Below are 18,155 nucleotides of genomic sequence, written 5' to 3'. Positions count from 1 at the left end.
TCTGCGATTCGCCTTCATATTCTGGCAGTCAGGCAGATCTGATGACGCCCTTTCGGGACGTGCCTAACAACCTCATTTGCATCGGAGAGAAAAACATTTTTGATGGTGGCCAAATGTTTGTTTCTATTCTCTGACGTAGTTTTCCCGCTGTTGAACAGGAGCTCGGTCCCGTAAGCAAAACTGTGTTGTGCTTCGGAGGTTGAAGCCCCTGCGAGAAGATGTATACGCGATACGCAAGCGAAGGTAAGCGACCATCTCATCTAAAGCCGATGTTAGAGTTTCTCTTGTTTCGCACGTTACCAGTCAGTGGCGACCCAACTACTCGAACAATATGCCGCCAATGACGAGGATATAGAAGCTGCAGTAAGACGCAAACCGGAGGATTGTTCTCTCGATCGGGGACAAGAGTTCGCAATTTTTCTTGCTAAGAACCCAGGTATCCGAGAAATGCATAAGCACTGGCAGGGTCATAGTCTTGTACAACAAAAGCTTTGATCCTATGGTGAGACGTTTCGAACGAAGAGTTTTTGTAAGCTGAAATAGGCTCTGTTGACAGTCAACAACCGTGCGCGGATTTCATCGTCATAGCCGTTATCTGTTGTGATTTTCGACCGTAGATAGAAAAAATTTTCAACGATCTCAAAGTTGTAATCTCCTATATTTATTGTTCTCGTTGGACCAGTGCGTTTCGATGTTGCTGGTTCTTTGTTCTTTAGCGCCACCATGAGATCTCTCGCCTGCTCGACCGTGATGATGGCCACTTATAGTTTTAAGTCGATGAATGAATGAATGTCACGACAGGATAAGGGTAGTGTATAAGGCTTCATCCTGACTTGTTGGTAAAACTTCCGCGCCTGGTGTGATTGCTTCCTGTATTTTTCGAGTTCACAGACCTGTTGGTTCTCCTAGGATTCCTTTTTCTGTTTGTGAAGTCACTTCGCCGCTCGACGGACGTGATAAGTCAGCAGCATTCTTCCATTTCGTTGCTAGCTTACATTCATGTCGAACCAACCGTTCCGACTTTTTTTACCATTAGAGCTATGTATGTTTGTGGCCATATCAATAATAACACCCTTCAGGTGGTTGTCAAGATCATTCGTTGATGCTTCATCTCCAGGACATTTGTTAGCTGCGGTTACTGCGTAATCCATTTCCCCCTTATAGATGTTACGGAGGGCTGTGTTGTGTGTGCCTCAGTATTCACGTTCACCTGATTGTCAAAGGGGTTTATAGGCGGTATTATAATTGAGCCCGGAGCACTATGCCAACGAGATAGTGATCTGAGTCTATATTGGCTCTCCTATATGTCCAAATACTCATCAGTGCTGAGAGGTGTGGCGTTCAATTAACACGTGTTGAATTTGGTAGAAAGTGGCCCCGTCTAGAAAGGCACATATATGTTTGTGGACCGCTTTCCGCGCAAACCAGGTATTTCCAACAACTATTTCGTGCGATACTGCTAACTGAATAGTCCGTAGTCCGTTATTATTGGTATCCTTATGTAAATTATGCGAACCGATGTATCGCCTGAATAAGGGCTCCGTCCCTACTTGACTGTAAAAATCTCCAAGTATGATTTTGATATCATACAATACCGTCATTGAGAAGCGAGTGATAAGCTGTTGGCGAAAGCAAGCGGTTGTAGCCGAAAGATTAGTTAGATTCCAAACGTCGCAACCGTTTCCGAAGCATAATCAGCTCGCGAGTTTTAAATTGGTGGCCCACAAACCTTTATCCCTTTTAGTTGCCGAATTCTACACCCCCAGCTTACAGAGAAATCACTAAATCATTAGATAAGTCAGTAAATACCATTAGTGTGGTTGGGTTGGCCCAACTACTGCCTGAGACGATAATGACAGGTGGCAGAGCCTAAATCCTGCTCGACACACCAAACTTTTCCTGCCAGAACCCAACATACGCACCGCAAAGTTTATCCTGTCGAAAAGCAGGAGGACTTGCAGGTGTATTGTGGGCATTCTGACAGGCCATAATTCACTAGCTGGGCATATGTTCAGAATAGGAATTACCGAAGATGATACGTGTCCCTCCTGTAATGAGGAAGCGGAATCCACGGAGCATTTCCTATGTGAATGCCCCGCCTATGGACGCATCAGGCATCAGATCTTTGGTGCCGATGTTCTCCAATTGCGACGGGTAGCATCATATCCACTAACGGAAATCCTGCGATACGTTAACGAATCCGGAATATTCCGCTAGACGGGGGTGGCGAGTACAATGGGCCAACACGGCCTGAGTGCTCAGAAGCTGTAGCTTCTCCCCCACCATATACACACACACACACGCCTGAGACGATGAGATCTTACACATCCATTCACACTGTAAAGACTCTCCGCTTCCCTTCTCTCTCCAACTGGGCGGGCTTTGTACCATCTATGGTGGAGTACATCGGCAATATTGGAAAAATCAGTTTCTTTTAGCGGCAATCAACTTACATAATTTCCGCATATCCAGCAGCAGTTGAACCAACGAGTGATTTAGATGAATATTTGCGCCTTTTACCTCAGAATTCAGAATCCTTGAACTAATAATACAGGACCCAGAATGGTATATGTATACGGTCTAGTATGGAAAAGTATGTATTGGACACATGCAATACATGGAAAGTCGCATTATTCTCCACTGTAAATTATAAGGTACAGTCCAGCGAAACCGACCTTGTGGGGCAGGATACGAACGATGGGAGGGCCCAACTGATGTAGACAACAGGTAGCTTTTCAGCATGTCCAACTGGAAAGAGTGGTTCGAAGACTGGAAGCAAATTATCGTTCCTAGTTATTAAAAGAGAAGAAGGAATGGGTCTTATATTGGGTACTAGTGATTTACACATTACTCATAGATGAGAAAAGATATCTGACTTTCTCCCCAGTTGATGCTGGTGGAGCCGTTTTGATTACCTGCTGCTGTAGGAATTAATTTCAAAGTTGTTTGTTCATGTGTCCGCTAAATCCTTTTAAAGAGGAACTGCGGAAACAGCAAATTGAGTCGAAAAGGATTGCAGCTCAGATTTCTAGCCAAATGCGAATGAAAAAAATCCGATTTATCTTTCCTTTTTCAATCCAATGCCAGCCCTGTAGCACTCAAAATTCAAAACAATAAAGGCAACGCTCATACAAAAGAAAACAACTACTATATTAAACCACTTAACAAGTCATACAATTAATTCACAACTTCTTTGGATTTTGTTGTTCATATTTAGGAACATCATCTTCTGTAATTGTGAAATGTCCAATTTGTGACCCGCTAACTTCAGCCTTTCCACTTGGATTGTATTTTGGCCCGTCACCGATTGGTTCAACGAGTTCGTTAACTACACGGTATCCTTGGTCGTCAGCCTCGTATTCAATGGTCCTCTTGAAGAATCCATCATTGTATGAGTATGATCCCTTAACGTTGACTCCATCACGGGTTTCTTGGCGTTGGAAACCACTGTCGCGGATTTGATCATCGATGGCTACATCGAAGGCATAGTGAGCGTTGCGGTTCTGTTCCTCAACCAGCTTCTCATCATCATCAGCTGCGCGGGACTTGGTTTGTGGAGCCTGATTTTGTGCAGCCTGTGAGTAGTGTAAATTGAAGTTGATGAGAAAATTGAGTTTAATTTATGCGTATTTAGTGAGCAGTAGAGTTATCAGTGTTCGAGATAAAAGTGAGACTAATTCTTGCGTAGGTATTGTGTGGAAGAACTAGGTTGAGCATCTATTTTATACCCTAGGGTAAACTATAGTAACTACGTATTATGTTACTTTAATTTGATATTCTAAAATACTTTAATTTTGAACCGTAAGATACAAATACTAATAAGAATGGAAGAGGGTTTATTTGAAGGCACATTTTTGGAAGTGGACTAGAAAATAAATACCCAAACCAATGCTTCTAGAAAGAAGAGAACGTATTTACAACTGTCATTTTACCATACACGACTATATGTCCATACTTGCTCCAAAATTATATCTTTTCATAACTGAAATAGTACAGCAAGTTTTCTCATTTAATCTATACAATCAACACTCATTTTCAATGCAAGTTAATTAACAATTCTCTTGTTTTTTGCCTTTTGAGAGACGAGATCTTATGTTTTTCTGCTTCCATGGTTAGCAGAAAAAACCAATATTTATCTTATTTGTGTGTTGAAGCAACTTTTGCTGGCCAAGTGGGTTCGTCATTGTAATAGCAGTTATCAACTAGTGTTCGAAGAATTAACTTCAGTTGCTCGGTGCACATTTACGCGTCGTCATACTTGAAAAATGGGTAATTTCCTAAGTTTCATTAAACTGTGCAATTCCAGTTGATTGTATATGAAAAAGATATAAATATTTTTCGAAGTTGTGAACATTTTATAGTACCATATCATGGAATAATGAGTGCATTCAAACGTGACTTCTTACGAATGAATTGCAAAGAATTGTGTTGTTATTGCTTTTAATTTTCCACATATTGAGTTGCTGTTCTGAATAAGTTTTGTTTTTTTAACATATAAATCACAAATTTAGTAAATGTGACAATTCAATTCAATTTAAGCAAACAGATCTACATAAGTCGAAACGGTTTTTCTCGAAGTTTAATCTGTATCCAAATGTGTTTCTTCCAAAATTTTCCCCAATGTTAATTTTTATCCATCCTTAATTTGAATTTTCTTGTGTGAATAGATACAATTTTTCCTACTACGTATTCGATTCTACCTGTATTCCCCTGATGAAAAGACCTGATATCGTGATTAAAACACTGACCTCTAAAAATTTTATGCTGACGTTCACCTTGAACTTATAAATGTGAATCTAATTTTCGAATAGAGAAAGTAGTCTAGGCTCAAATTACAATTCGTTTGTGTCTTTGCGTTTCAGTTTGAAAACTAACAGAAATGCGTCCACTATCAGATAGAGCCAATCAGATGGTAAAATAATTCCGAATAATTAAGTCTATGACGCACTCCATCGTGGGCTTAAATTTTATTATCTTTGTAGTTGTTAATATTTACTTCGCATTAACATATTTTCTTCATAATAATGAATAAGTTTTGCGTTCAATAAAAATTATAGCTTTATTTAAAAAGTCGGAAAAACAATGTCACTAAAAGTATTGTTCTACTATTATATACAACTATTTCTGCACAACATTCCTATCCCGCCCTGTAAAGTAAAGTTGCCTACCCTTCCCCTGCTACTTATCACAAAAAATGGAATTTTCAAATTTTATGGAAAACACAACCTTATCAAAATCGATTCAGTGTCTCTTTATCCTGCCTATTTGCCAGTGTGGAGCTTAGGGGATGACCCCATTCATATAAAGGAAGTAGGACAATTCATTTGTAACTATGTAGGGTATCAAATAAAAGGGCTTGACTAGTACTTTCCGAGGCAGAGGTAGATAAAGGTTATTTAATTTAAGAACCCATCTCCACAAACAATCCAGTCGAAAAATGAGAAAAAAATCATGATGCCCCCATATGAGATCTACTCAATAATAATAGCATATATTATATTTTGGATATTTACTGAAAAACACGCTAGAAGTTCAAAATTTTGCAGTAATATGGATCACAGTATAAAGCATAGAAATTTTGGTGGAAATACTACTATTATTAACAAAATCATGTTTAGTAAAAGTTGTCTGTTTTGCATAAACTTACTGCACCCTAAGGCATCACACAGCCATAGAAAATTAGTATATCGTTAAAGTGAAAAGTCTGATTTATTTCATACATATACATTACGAAGTTTGTACAAATGGCCATCAAGAGGGGCACCAGATTTGGGCAACCTTCACATATACTTGGCTTCCATATTCTCCCATATTGATTCATCCTGACTACTAGCATTGATAATACCACTATTTTCCTGGTTTCCTTGAGAGGTTTAATTTCAATATCTTCTTCCTACCATTTGCTTCAGAAACAGATTCCGTTGGAGTTAGGTAGAGGTGACGGTGGCAAGTGATCCTCATATTTAATAACACATTAAAATCTTTTCCTATCAATGTGGTGACCCTTACACTCAAGATGCAACAAAGCAGTTTATTTTCCTAGTGAAAGTATTGATCAACTCAAACCCATGTGGGAGCTTTAACTTATACATAACTTTCAGAGCCGAGCATATAATGGTAGTTGGACTACCAACAATCAATTGGGCAAATCGAATTACTCTCTTTTTTGAGATTGATGGTCGCCAGTACCACACGTAAAGTATATCCGAGGATTTGGACAGATATTTCAAAACTATGCGTCGCGTGGCCGTTTGGCTTCGCGAAAGAAAGGATGCTGGAATTGTTGCTTCGTGAACTGAGGCAGTTTCTCTATTTTCCGGCGGATGCGAATTATAAACTGCGTACGTCAGCTCAACAGGATGCAAGTTTTGTGGAATGTTCCTGAATGAAATATTCACGGCCAGTAAATAGCATTTCTACTAACTCTGCAGAAAAGATTAGGTTGAGTTTGGCTCCCCTAAAGTCATCCATTTAACTCGTCACAGGAAAAGTAAGCAGGTGGTGAATCTGATGAATGTCTCCAAGAAGCCCTTAGCTTAACAATCCAGTTTTCAGGATAAGTTGGTCTACTTGAATCGTGGCTCCTAGCCACCGAAACCTAAGCAACTGACCTTAGCCGTTCAATTTGTTGACTTTGATACCAACTCGCTGTATTAAGTTTTCGACAAAATATCGGCTCTTTCCACTGCAATATGGCAAGCCACTCCTGTTTGCACAACACAACTCTATATCACCTCTATCTAGAATCGCATAACATATGCCACATCTTATGGTGAAATTCGGGAGTAAATCAACAATAGGGCCGAGTCACCTTCGTTCCACTCGTGTGTAAAGTTGCCATCCATGATCATATGATATTTTGCTTCAAGTGACAAACTACGCCTATTCCGTCGCCCCATGTAACTGACTGGTCTAACACTCCAAAATGCTGAAGGAACTCTAAACCATGTTAACTGCATTATAGAAATCAGGCTTGATGATGAAATTTTCCGCCAAAGGTGCTCGGGAAATATATCCTTTCGCTTCCAAACGGTTCTGCATCACGGAAACCTACTGACGAAGAGATCCTGATTGCAAATAATTACTTTTCTCACTCTGAATCCATTTTTCCCTCGCATTACTCCGCCTAATGTCGTTCCTTTCATTGTATCTTTTTATATGAATATTTTTTTTGTCTGGGGTCCTGAAGAAATCATCTCACATATTATAGACCCTGATACACCGAGGAAAGATTGTTGACATGAGCTAAAACAGAAGAGAAGGGAAGATAAAATCCGTCAGGGGTTTCCTTCATGTCGACCGCTTATTTTAGCCTGCCAGTTATTCAGCAACGCAATCAAGCTATTTAGTATTCCTTTCTTCTTTTACGATTTAACTGGCAAAGTGTGCATCATCGGTATCAGTATTGGTGTATCATTTTCTAAAATAACGTGCGAGGAACCGAAATGCTAATAATCTAGTTCACTTTTTTGAACCGGCTTTCGCAATGACTTATAAGCGACACAAACATTCAATACTAACCATATTCAAAACCAGTGAAGCAAGTAGTCTAACTCCTTTACCAGCTCAGCCAAGCGACACGCACCGACGTTTGAGTTGTCACAAATTCATCATAAAGTAGCCCGTCCACGAGTCGTATTTCCCCCGATAAACTCGTCAGTCAAAACCGGTACGTGGAGCACTGACCTTAAGTCTACGAACGGTTTGACGAATCGAGGTATCGATAAGCTTGTTTCGTGAGAAAACGTTTATGGGGAACAGTGAGGCCCATTTGGGGGTTTCACGTCCAATTAGTGCCATTTTGGCTTCTGATAGATTGTCCAACGGATCGTCCTCACCTAACGGGAATAATATGAGAGCCCTATAAGGAATAATTACTGAAGTAACAGTCTACCAATGAGTTAGGTTCCGCAATGTTACTGTTAAAGTGATTTCAAAAACATGAAGGCAACACACAACCATCCTATTAGAAACCCCAATAGTTTGTCCACTTGGACGTTAGCCACATATCTAACTTTAACAGTCGGGCCAGGTTTGCGCAAAGTATATACAAAAAGATTGCATGGTAGCGTCCGAATTCCTAGTATATTTATCCTTCATGGTAAAATCGTGGTTCCCCGCTGGTGATGATGTTATTTATAGACTCGAGTGCTGTAGCTCACAGACTCAGATATGATGCCGCTGCTCATTCTAGCAACTGACTGAAGCAAGAATCTACAGCTTATAGTGCAACTATTTTGAGGATAGGTTTTTTATCGATTCTAGGTCAACTATAATTCGAAGTAATAAGCTCTTCCTGCGTGTTAATTTTGGGTTTTCATCTTGCTATTTTTAACCTTTAATAAAAATCTACCATGTGTTTTAAAGGCCTGCCTTTTATAAAGACACTTATTTGTCAAAAAGTGCCATACAGAACAAATTTCTGTCCAAATCTTCGTAACAATGTTTGATTTATTTTTCCAGACATTGAAACTATTATGTGCTAAGATTTATTTTCAAAAAATGCTTTCATACGTTGATAATTGCACCATTTGTTATATGGTCTAGCTTGAAAGACCTTACGACTTCCTTCAAACTTTCAAAGGTTTCGAAAAGATAAGATCAAACTTTGCTTCGCAGTCACCTTCCGTCTCAACTTGATTGGCCGCTAAATATCAGCCTTTCGCAAAATACGGGAAAGTACATATTCATCAGCATAAATACTAAGAATACGATTAGTCTAATATACCCTTAGTTGAATATGTTGAAGATTTGATCCCTTGTAGGTTAAAAGTAAATGTACCATAAGCTGATCAACAGAATCAAGTAGAGCTACAGCTACAGGCTAATGGATAGTGGCTGAGGAACCAGCCCTGCCGTCACAGGCCCCTGGCATAAAAAGATCTGCGAAAAAACCAAGACATCGGAAGTTCTCAGCCGAAATAATAAAGCGCTTCTCTCCTAAAGGGGTTTCGTACGATTATATCCATGAAAACCCATCGCTCTCCCTGGCACTCTCATTATTTACCTGTAGGCGGCGAATTGATGACGATGATCAATGGAAGGGTATATCACAATATAAAAGTTTCTTCACATAATCAGAAAATCCCACGGTTAAGTACTACCTATACGATTAAGAATTAGAAATCAATCGAGCAATTAACAGCTCTGCCAAACCGTCCTGACATCCCTGGAACATAATTGATTGTGCCTTCTGATTAGTGTTTATCGCGGTATTTGCTGAATCAGAGAATTGACTACAACCAATATCAAACGTTGTACTTTCCTTTCCGCAAAACTTTGTCTTGTTAGTATACCAACGGGCCTATTTTTGTTGGCACCACTTAATTCGGTGTCATTTTCGGTTAGCGTCCTTGAAATTAGATTACATGTGTCGTTCATCTCTTGCTTTGGTTGGCAAAAACCAACTCGTGGGTGATCTCTCAACCAACCCCACACTTCTACGTCTTTGTTGTAAAAACGAATTAAGAAAAACTAGCCAGGGCCTATAAGTTAACTTAAAAAGGATGTAGATAGATTCAGTGAATTTTATATTAGAAAAAGATATTTGCGGAAGAATACAAAAATGTATCTGGAAAAGACTGAATTACCGACATTGAATAGATATTGGGTATGCACCTTATATAAAAATTAAAGTTTGAAAATATCCATCTTTACTAGAACAATGCAAAAGAGAGGAATGGTGATATTTTCAGAACAGCCAGATTGCTGGAAGATCAAATGAAATTTTCAAAAACTGCGAGTTTGAATTTGCATAGAAGTATACCAAACTGTCTTCAAACTATCTTCTGTATTATAAATAAATCTTTCAGGCATACAACTCTCTTATGTCACATTAACAACTTCTTTAGAATAAGAAATTTCAGGACTCCGGAAAAGCTATAAAGGCTATTGATTTTTGATAAATTTGTTATTGAATATGATATTTTAAAACCTCAATACATCAATTATGAAACTATCCTTATGGATTTTCTACTTAATAATAAATTAAAAAAAATACCAAAAATTGAAAACTTGAAAAACTACTTCAACAAAGTGATTTTTTATTGCAACCGCAAACACACATTATTCACGCTTGACTGCACTAGGTACTTGTAAGAAATCCAAAGACAATATTTATCACATCCTATGATCAAGTCATGCGAAAACCATTAGCATATATTTATGAAGTTTATTTGATATTTATAGGCTGCCAACTAGTTTAACTTGGTTTTTTTTTGTTCCAGCTAAACTCGTATACATTTTAGCGGTTTTAATTGTTGTTGTTGCGCTGGTGGAAGCACGTAAGTAATTAAAACCTTTCATGACTGGATTCCCCTTGAAGTTGTGTTCATATCTTACATGTTTCTCCGTAGAATGTCCTCTATCTTCGAAAGTTACGACATGTTCTCCCAAGTGCGTTGAAAATAATGACTGTTCTACCTTAGGAGGCAAATGTTGCCCAAACATTTGCAATGCTAAATCATGCGTTCTGCCTAATCAGTTTGGAGGTAACAACGATAAATATGATAGAGGTAAGGAATTTGTCGAGTTTCTAGAGAGAGTGATTTACAATAAATTTTCAAAAATCATTACATTACAATTCGTCCTTCCCTCCCTCTCTCCTTTCCTTCCTTCATTCTTCATAGTATTTCCGTATAATATAAGCTCATTAAATATTTCCTAAATATCAAAGATTAATCCATCTGTAGAATCAGTAAATGCTGAATCAATATTATATCTGGGCAGCAATCCACTGGGTGTGTTTAAGGATGTAAAGTTATACTCAAACCGGGGCTAATCGTTGAGTTCTAAAAGCCATGGGCTGAGTCTTAAAAAAAGCTACAACAAATCAGCTTACGTGCCCTTTCCAATATTTCAGATACATACATTCAATACTTTAGAACGCTGAGAATAGTTTTTACTTAATGCTCGCTCTACTAAAAAAATATTATTATGATTAAAAACATGAATGCAAAGAAACAGTTTTTTTGTAACCAGATGGTGGAAGTATTGGCTAGCTACTGACGTTCAGGACACATGAAGCATGCCTCGTTTAAGGACTCATTCTTTGAAATTTTTTCTAGCAAGGATCCGTAAGTTCCATATTTCAAATTTAATCTTTCAGAGAACAAAGCCTACCTCATTAAACAAATGAAGGAATTTCGCTAAGCATTTGTGTGCTACTATACACTTTTTCTCGTGGAGACAGTCATGGTTACTTATCTTAATAGTACAAGTCGACCAAGAGTTTAAAACCACAATTTTCACTTCAAAAGTGCTTCACTGATTTTCCTCGATCCTAGATTTTTCGCGAGAACCTGGAATAAAGACGTTTTTTTAAAAAAAATGGAATTATATATGGGCAATTTTCATCCCGGGCCTGGATTCTCCTTCGAAATTCCTACAAACTGGATTCTGATGCAGAAGGAATCACATTAACACTCCTAGACCAATCCGCGAGCGACAGATTTAGTATTTGGTATACGACGGCATACCAATTTTGGGAAAAGCATGGACGGATTTCAATGTTTTATGCATTCATAGCAACTTCAAGAATTGTATCGTAAATCAAAGATGCGTTTGGCTGTGAATGACGCCCTAATATGTACATATGCACGTTTGTTTACCGGAACAGTCATCCACCCATTCAAAACTTTCTGCTGTCTGTGACAGTATGGCAAAAGCTTCTTCTGACAATTTCAAAGCGGGGTATACGGAATGACTGAGGGGAGCATTATCAGAGAATCCCAGCAAAGCCTCTTGGTAAGTTCGTTTTCGACAATTGAAGCGGAAAGGCCTGGATTGCTGAGCACACTGAGTACGATGAGAGTATTGCTTATCAGCAATACGGCCTGGGCCTTTGACTTGGTTACTGGCTGACGTAAGATGGAGTAGATTCTACCTATCTTACCCCCTTGACAATCACATACATCCATGACCGTACGACGTACGAGTCCGAGATGGCAAAGCTTACCGCTATCCCGCCTTAAAGAGATTTCAGGTAAGGGATTTAATTTCATAAACGATGGGAGAGAGGAGGAAGAGAATTTGTTAGTTCAAAAAACTATCTATAATTCGGTCCCTCCACCGGTCAATACCAATCTACTTGGAAGAAAGAAAAACACGGACTATCTGATAATGTGACCCGGAAACAACTCCCTCGTATTTGCGTAAGGTTAGTGCCGAATTCCATCCCAACTTCCACATCCATTGCAAAACACACAATGAGAGAAAAAAAGAGCTCCCTGCCTACTTACAAAGGATTGCTTAAACCTCACCAAAAAGAACCTCCGAATCATAGTGAGAATTCTCACTTGTCATTGTCGGCTGAGCTATCACCTAGGGAAGCTAGGGATATCTACAGACACTGCCTGCAGGTTTTGTGCGGAGGAGGACGAAACCTCTATACACGCCCTAGGACAGTGTCCGGCACTTGTGCAAAGTAGGTCGAGGCATCTGGGAGAACACTTAATACCAGATGCAAAGCTGAAAGATCTGGAAGTAGGGAACATACTAAAGTTCCTAACGGTTATAGGCCTGCTTGAGATACTATGATCAATAGGTACACTATAACCAGTAAAAGGGGCACAATAGTTCTTCAAGGACGGGGTGCGACTTTCCCTTAACAGAATAATAATAATACTTACAATTTGGCTAAGAAAATAATTATGCCGATAAGCCATGCAGTCCATCTGCCTCTTGACTCGTTTTCCCCAACAAAGTTGTTACTCATTCAGTGTGGTAGGCAGACGCGACCCACAAAACTACCTGTCTTTGTATTTGCGCCAGGCGCTTATAATAATAGTATTTCCTGTTTACTCCTTAGTGGAATATAAGGCATACACACAGTTTCTTTGTTCTTATTGTTTTTCAACTCAATTTTTCAATGAGATTGTGATCCACTTTCAGTATCATCACACTTAACGCTCTGCAAGTGATAAGCTCACAGCAGCGAGACAAACACGAGGCGAACACAGACACCCATGACGACTGGGAACCCAGAGCAACAAGTTTGAGAGCCTGATGTTCTACCCCCTCAATCATCGCGCCGTCAGTACAGTATTACACGCTCTTCAAAACGGTCTATGTCGCACTCATGGGCCTAGCGTAATGTTTGCCCTCAACCGAATTTAGGTCGAAACACCTGCAGTCTATCAAGCATACTCGGCAGAAATAGGCATATTGGCTATGTCGGCATTGAATTCACCTCTTTAAGACTGTCTAAATACTCTACCATGGGATGTATTTGTTGTTTTGACAACCTAGCAACATTTACCTTCACCAAATTCCGCAAGCATCAATGGATCGTCCATATAGAGCGAAAATACGAGGATCGACGCCCGCACAACAAGACCACAGGGAGAGCGGCGGAAGGGGTGAAAAGACTCAAACCGCTCTTAATCAAAGATCCAACTAGTGTGTGACTTCATCATCTAACTGTCACTTCTGTTTGATTCGTTCGACGCTAAGAATTTCGGAAATAATTCCATCTTTATGGATCACATCGAGGATGAGGCAATAATTAGCACTTCACTGTCATGGTCGTGATCGGCATATGTCCGCGAATACTACTCTGATTTATCTCAGATTTATCGGTAGGCTGACTAATATGCAACATGCTACCTACAAGACAAACTTTTCGGCTCACAATGAACTTTGAAATGCAACTTTCGGTTTCAAAACACGTCCGGGTTTAAACCCGCCATTTTACAGTGGGATTAGTTCGCCCCCAAAACATATTCATTCCGTTTGGATATGTTAAGCATCTTTTAAATCTTTCCCCATTTATATCAGATATCTGTGAACTGGGTTCCACGAAGTCATGATTTTCTGGTGAAGGTTACTAATTGCTATTTAAAGCAGTCGATGACTTATCACTGTCTTTTATGTTACGATATCAGCTCGACTAACCCAAAAACTAGATGTTCAACCGTAAAATGCGTTTACCTTGAAATCAAACCCATTAAACTTGTTTTTACATAACATAGCCGTCCGTTTATCAATTCATTTCTCATAAAATTAATTAGCAATTTCACAATCGATACACCATCATTTATCAGTCGAGATGAGCCAAGTAAGATGTGTGAGGAAGAGTCAGCCAAGATAGAAGTTGTTCAAAAGATAATAATAATTGGTTTCAAATTTGTTGGGAACATGGATGAATTTCCCTCATAATAACATAAACTGAGGCGATATACCCACGTACGTGATTTCAGATACATGTCCCCATTATACAACCGTAAAACCGTAAACTTCATTCATGATGCAAGTAATTTATAATATTCATAACGAATTACTATAATGGCTTCTGCTGGGATCATCGACGGTTATGGATCTTAGAAGTTATGAAACTAATTTCAGTTTCACTTCTCTATTCCAAGAGGAAGTACTACGTTGGCTAATGAACTTTTCGATTGTGGTATAATTTCCTTATTTGATATGAATCGATGTTTACGCGAATCTTTGTCAATCTTTCAGCTTTAGTTAGGTTGCAATTATGATTTTAAACCTGCTGGAACTCTATTATTATAAACATTTAGCAAGTTTGAAATTTCTGGAGCAAATAGGAATAAACATGTTTAAGGAGAAACCATCCGAAAGGCAATAAACGCTTGCTGGAAAAATTCTGTAAGTTTAATTAAGTCCTTTACTAACTATTAATTGTTCAAAACATGATTCAGAGCACTAGTTGTTGCAGAAGGTTTATCTCATCAATTCAGTAACTACCACAAATGATATAATGTATCTTTTTTTCCAACTGTTCTGATTGTTTTAATATTTTAGGGCCAATATATGAACACGGGTATCTTTTTTGAATATGATTTTTTGCTTTTTAGGTAAAACCGGCGCCACGGGGACATATTGTGGAAATGTAAAATGTAATGTCAGTGAGAAATGCCAAATGGATCGTACCACTAAGCGAATGATGTGCGTTCGCTCCTAAAGGGCAGTAACCGGTCAAAATTGACTCCCCAAACACACTTTATTATCTCAAAACACGTGTAGATATCTTTCTAGCATTTCCTGAATTCTTTTTATATTTTTATTGTTATTATAAATAAACACTACTACTCAAAAACGATGTCCTTTTTAATTGTAAGAAACTACTCACAGCGTAGCCAACAACGGCAACGAAAACGGCCAAAAGCACTAAACGAGACATGTTAGATATATTTTTGAAAATTCAAATTTAAAACTGCGCGCAACGATGCCGGCTAGATCTCCGTTATGAAGATGCACTACTGACTCAATGTCGGGTGAAAGACGTTCGGATAACTTTTAATTTGAAATGAAAGACAACACTCGCTTTTTATATGGCGGCAAGGAACTGTACTCGTAATGTCGGTGGTAGTAGCTTAAAATCTAAGATTGGTTGAATTATCATTATGTGGATGATGTGGTTTTACGAAAAGGAGCATAAAATTGGGTAAATTATCTGCTTCTTTTTTTTCAGTTGAAGTTGTCGTAATTTGGGTGCTATTATGATATGTCAATAATTTCTGATGCAAGATGTGCTGTTAAAATATTTGAATAACAAATTGTGAAATTATCTGGGATAATTATTCCTTAATTTATAAGTGAAATAAGACTTGCAAATTCAAAGGATTTCAAAAGTAAAAATCTATATAATCAACACTTATTACCTTGGTAATCCTCGGAGGGAGTGGAGAGTGTTTGGGGGATGAAGGAGATTAGGGTTTTATTTTATATCAACATAGTGAAGTTTGCATTTTCAACGAGAGGTATGCACAAGGGGAAGACCAGCGGTGTCTTGCAGGACTATAACACAGTACTCTTCACCGTCGGATCTAAGAAGGTCTGCGGAGTCGGGGCGGGGGTTTTCTCGAATACACACAATGTAATCGGTAAATTCTATAAAAAGCCAATTTTTTCGACGTTACTGGTGATATTACAGCCACATCTAAAAGCAGAGACGGGATCCACTCGTGCTCTTCCGAGGGAAAAAAAACTCTGAAAAATTTTCAGCAGGAAAGCGGGGCATATAATTTGCGGAGCTGCCTGACCTTTACATTCTCCATTATAACCCTGTAGGCGTGCCATCATGGGTCTAGATCTGTTTTGTGCAGAGTTGTCTGAAGCGGTCCCTCGTTAGCTATTAGTGCGAGAGACCAGATATGAGGTACAGCATAACCGTCGTAATTAACAGAAGCTAATTTGGAATTGTCATCTCCTCACCTCCAACAAATAGCATCTGAAAACAATCTCTAGAATATCCCACACTTCTAATAGGCTTTTCATTTTTCACCTTTGCACCTGCGCGGTATTTTTAGCTAAAGTTTATAGTTAATTAAAAACTTCGGGGGGGCTGACAATTTATAAACAATAGGAGAGTCGATGATAACTAAAAAGGACTGAAGTTTGGACGAGATCTGTTAGCAAACAAATGAGAAAAATTTACGGAAACTGAAACTGTATTTCATTATATATTATATTGTGTCAGGGTCCAGCAATTCCTTTCATCAATGTTCGTCCCTTCATAATACGTAAACATCATGACTGTCCTTACCAAAACGAAAGGTTGCTTTCTTTTACAGAGTTAATGGCTTTGCATTCTCAGATCATTAAGTTATGAGGAAGCGAATCCTCAGGTCTAGAAGATAAAGTTTGTACTGTTTATTTACTATCTAACTCCGTTCCCATTTTCATTCTTTTGAAATCTTCATGGGAAAATACCCGAGGTCCTTAGTAGCGTCTTTTGAGCGGGGAATGTCCCTTACTTGTTACAAAAAAAAAACGACTAAAATATATATATAATAGAAATATATGGATGGTAACGTGCAAATTCCAAAATTTTATTGCTAACGAAACATCAACAACGCTTCGGATAGGGACTAACCCCATAGCTGCGACCAATGACTAATGTAAATGATTTTTGATTGGTTTCTTTGCTTTTTAGAATGTGCGCAGAAAGTTCGTTTTCTCCAACTCGAACCAGAATTCCAACGATGCAAGCTGAACATTCTGAACATAAGCGAAGTGAGATGGTAGAACTCTGGAGAGTACTCCTCTCTCGTATCCTGGAAGCCAACTGGTAGCAGACTCAAATTCGGTGTCGGATTGTTACTGACGACTACCGCAATTGCGTGCGTTCGACGCTCAAGTTACTGACTCCCCCACCTGAAACCAAAAGAGGTTGAAGCGAGGAACCAGACGCACCTCAGCTGAGGCTTGTCAAAGTGGACGTGTCGCGCTTCTCTTCATGGCTGCGCTTTCTTCTTGGAAGAAAAGTTTTAACCGGGCGAAGGAGACCTCCTTGACTGTGTCCCCCACGTTGAGACTAAATAATGTGGGCCTCTCTCGAAGACTTCGAAGACCCCACGTGGCTGCAGCGGCCTCTGAGAGGCGTCTGTCCTAATTAAGACATGGTAGATCTCTGGGCAGGTTAACCACGTTTTTCGCATGGTAGGCGGGTGGTGGTGGCTTCAGCTTTCGCATTCCGTCTTTGAGCAGAACCAACAAACCGGTGGTGTTAAGTCCCCACCTAATGTCGAGTACAGGGTCGCTGAGGAGACTTAGGTTCTCTCCGTATGCTAGCTCCTCGGGACTTGCACCAAATTTTTCGGGATGGGCTGTCCATAGGCCAATTGATACGAGTGGCAGGGCTTGCGACTGAGAAGAGTCGTTTTGGACCATTATAACGACCTTCAGCGTCCTGTGCCACCTTTCGAACATCCCATTGAATGTGCGGTTCGGTTCGGTTTGAAATCGACCGAAATATGTGGCCTTGTATACAGTGTATACACTGGACGTTGAGCCGAAGATAGGTAACTCTAACTCTGATGAACTGCGTCGTCTTTCGGTGCTTCCGCGATTGCCGGAAAATCGATGGTGGGCTGAGCCCACCGGCTGTTGCTTGATGATCTCAAACCATTCGACAGCCTCTGGGAAGCATACAATCAGGCGGGTGCCTTTAGCCTTTGACCCAAACAAGTAGGCGTTAAGGATCGATTAATGATGCGCGGCCGTGAACAAGAATCGATAGTAGAAGTTTAAAATACCCAAGAACCTTTCCAGAACTCTAATTAGATCGGAAGCAGGAAGCCCCAAATAGTTTGCATCTTGACAGGGTTTGAATGGTTGCGTTCGGAGGTTATCAGGTAGCCGAAGAATTTCATCTCCGATTATAAGAATTTGCCTTTCTTAACGTAGAG

General features: G+C 39.4%; 2 protein-coding genes across 4 annotated transcripts; one reads left to right on the top strand and one right to left on the bottom strand.

Moving 5' to 3' along the window:
* Positions 1–3,129: 3,129 nt before the first annotated feature.
* LOC119654985 (cuticle protein) lies at positions 3,130–15,275 on the bottom strand. The gene is made up of 2 exons (XM_038060647.1): positions 15,095–15,275; positions 3,130–3,575 (listed from the first exon to the last, which is right to left on the bottom strand). The coding sequence occupies exons 1-2, from the start codon at positions 15,143–15,145 to the stop codon at positions 3,183–3,185; spliced, it is 444 nt and encodes a 147-aa protein (XP_037916575.1). The 5' UTR covers positions 15,146–15,275; the 3' UTR covers positions 3,130–3,182.
* LOC119654986 lies at positions 3,586–15,061 on the top strand. Of its 3 annotated transcripts, none has more exons than XM_038060649.1 (4): positions 3,586–3,667; positions 10,227–10,283; positions 10,356–10,514; positions 14,820–15,061. In XM_038060649.1, the coding sequence occupies exons 1-4, from the start codon at positions 3,601–3,603 to the stop codon at positions 14,924–14,926; spliced, it is 390 nt and encodes a 129-aa protein (XP_037916577.1). In that variant the 5' UTR covers positions 3,586–3,600; the 3' UTR covers positions 14,927–15,061. The 3 variants fall into 3 exon arrangements, with proteins under 3 accessions (XP_037916577.1, XP_037916576.1, XP_037916578.1); XM_038060648.1 differs by having other exon boundaries at positions 3,586–3,688; XM_038060650.1 differs by lacking the exon at positions 3,586–3,667 and adding an exon at positions 4,145–4,269.
* Positions 15,276–18,155: the final 2,880 nt, after the last annotated feature.

This window comes from Hermetia illucens, chromosome 4 (genome assembly GCF_905115235.1).
Source record: "Hermetia illucens chromosome 4, iHerIll2.2.curated.20191125, whole genome shotgun sequence".
NCBI classification, from domain to species: Eukaryota; Metazoa; Arthropoda; class Insecta; order Diptera; family Stratiomyidae; genus Hermetia; species Hermetia illucens.
Note: the sequence above shows the minus strand (reverse complement) of the source record. Positions and strands in the feature narration are given on the sequence as shown.